This window comes from Saccostrea cucullata, unplaced genomic scaffold, assembly GCF_032062105.1.
Source record: "Saccostrea cucullata isolate Sc308-1 unplaced genomic scaffold, CSIRO_AGI_Scuc_v1 ctg21489, whole genome shotgun sequence".
In the NCBI taxonomy this organism is placed as follows: Eukaryota; Metazoa; Mollusca; class Bivalvia; order Ostreida; family Ostreidae; genus Saccostrea; species Saccostrea cuccullata.
In genome coordinates, this window is record NW_026940500.1 from 419 (window position 1) to 2,854 (window position 2,436).

Consider the following 2,436-nt stretch of genomic DNA (forward strand, 5'->3'; position numbering starts at 1 on the left):
CGATAATATCATGATATTTTTAAAAGCAGTTTTTACAATGATTTTATATGAAAAGTCATTATTTTTCTAAAAAATATGCTAGAAAAACAAAATTTTACTTTCTTGAAATTTTATATAAAATCAATTATGTGACGGTAAGATGCCGTTCTTTTCACTTTTTACAACATTTTTTATACTTTCTGTAATTGTAATTTGAAAGATTGATCAAATAAATGAATAATTTCTGGACTTTAGAATATGTGCTAAAGACCGGTATTTACGTCTCTGTATCACGCAACAAAAAATCGCGATACATCGGTATACCGATAAAATCGCACATCCCTGAAAGTGGTCCACCTTTGATTTGAAAATTAAAAAAAAAATATTGCAGAAAAATTTTGCTTTATCTAAACTCTAAAGCTTTATCACTATTTCTCTTTAACTTCTCAGGTGGGCAGTTTTTGTTTATCGGAGGCAGATGCTGGATCAGATGCCTTTGCCATGCGTGGAGCAGCAGTAAAACAAGGAGATTACTACATCCTTAACGGAACAAAAATCTGGATCACCAATGCTGAACATGCAGGGGTTTTCTTAGTCATGGTCAATGCTAACCCAACAGCTGTGAGTTTAACAAATCTTTATTTGACTTGTCATGGTAAAAGTATGCCTTTTTTAAAAAGACTCCAGAGCTACATTTAAATTGACAGAGATTTTTTATTAAGGTTCAAGATCCATCATCTCTTCACTTATTTAAACTTTTGACAAAACTTGCCATCTAAATTAACAATTTAATAAAGAAATAGTAGACTAGTCATTTATTTGTTAGAGTTATCTCTCTTGTCAGTGTAACAAAGAACCTTAATTTAACTGTTATCAAAGTACCTGGAGGCCAGTATGCACATGAACTGGTTTGTTGATTTATGGAAAGGATACAAAACCTATAGAAATGTTTTCCAGGGTTACAAAGGAATCACCACTTTCCTAGTGGACAGAGACACAGAGGGGCTGAGCATCGGGAAGAAGGAGGACAAACTCGGAATCCGGGCATCAAGCACCTGTCCTGTACATCTAGACAATGTCAAGGTCATTTACTTACAGTAGCATCCACATATCTTCACCCTTTTGTTGATAATCACCATATTAAAGAAAGTTTCAGAAAATACATTTATCACTGGTCTAGATTTTAACAATTTATTTTAAATTCTTTGATCATTTTTGAATTGTACTGTAATTGTGACATGCTTCAGGTTCCTGCAAGTAATATTCTTGGAGAGTTTGGCATGGGGTACAGATATGCCATAGAAATGTTAAATGAAGGAAGGATTGGGATTGCCTCTCAGGTGAGTATACAGTAAAACACACATAAAGTAAACAAGCTTATAATGAATTGACACTTACAGCGAAGTAATTTTCATTACCCATGACCATAAAATATAACAGATATAACAAAGCAAAATCAGTCGTTCCTGGTGCTTTGTTATACTAAGCATGTTTTACTGTACATCAGAAGAAATCTAAGGTGTTTGAAAAACAATTGTAGAAAAAAAAATCAATATTCAATAAACACATTTTCTGTGATGTTTTCAGTATTCAATTATAAATTGATTGATAAATCCAATATTTTAGATGCTGGGCTTGGCAGAGGGTTGTTTTAATGCTACAGTTCCTTACACAATGGAAAGAAAACAGTTCGGAAAAAGAGTATTTGATTTTCAGGTATGCCACCTTAAGAAAATGGCTCATTGAAAACAAACAGGAAATGACATCACATTGATATTGATGTAATTGAAAATGAATTAAGATTATATTTCACATTCATTAATGATTCCATAGACATGTATTACATGTACCACATGGCGTATTTTAGGGTATGCGTCATCAGATAGCTCATGTGGCGACACAGATTGAGGCCTGTAGATCACTTGTTTATAATGCTGCCAGGAAGAAAGAGGCGGGACAACCATTCCTTAAGGAGGCTGCTATGGCAAAATTATATGCATCTGAGGTATATGTACTGTAAAATTAATTACACATTTTAATAGTGAATTGATTCCTTTCTATATTAATATTTATTATTTTAAAACACCATTTATTGCACAACTTTTTGATAATTATTTTGTCTGATTGCTTGTAGTTGGCCACTCTAACAACATCTAAGTGCATTGAGTGGATGGGAGGGGTGGGCTTTACAAAGGATTATCCTATAGAAAAGTATTACAGGGATTGCAAAGTGGGTAGGTATTCCATTAGGCTTCTTTGAAAAAATGCTCATTGCTATACTATTCCCTTCATTACCTGTGTACACCTATTTAATCACAAAATTTAATTATATTGTAATAAAAATTTAATTTTTAGGAACCATCTATGAAGGGACATCAAACATTCAGTTGAACACAATTGCCAAATGTCTGGAAGCTGAGGGGTTTTCAGGAAACTGAAAAAACACAAAAACATGAT

At 33.0% G+C, this 2,436-nt stretch overlaps 1 protein-coding gene across 1 annotated transcript; it reads left to right on the forward strand.

Annotated features, from left to right (window-relative positions):
• Positions 1–429: 429 nt before the first annotated feature.
• On the forward strand, positions 430–2,436 carry LOC134255515 (short/branched chain specific acyl-CoA dehydrogenase, mitochondrial-like; the record flags this gene model as incomplete). Its single annotated transcript, XM_062738045.1, has 7 exons — positions 430–600; positions 937–1,062; positions 1,227–1,319; positions 1,606–1,695; positions 1,847–1,984; positions 2,114–2,213; positions 2,335–2,436. Coding segments are annotated over 7 exons (801 nt in total), but the record flags the coding sequence as incomplete, so codon positions are not given.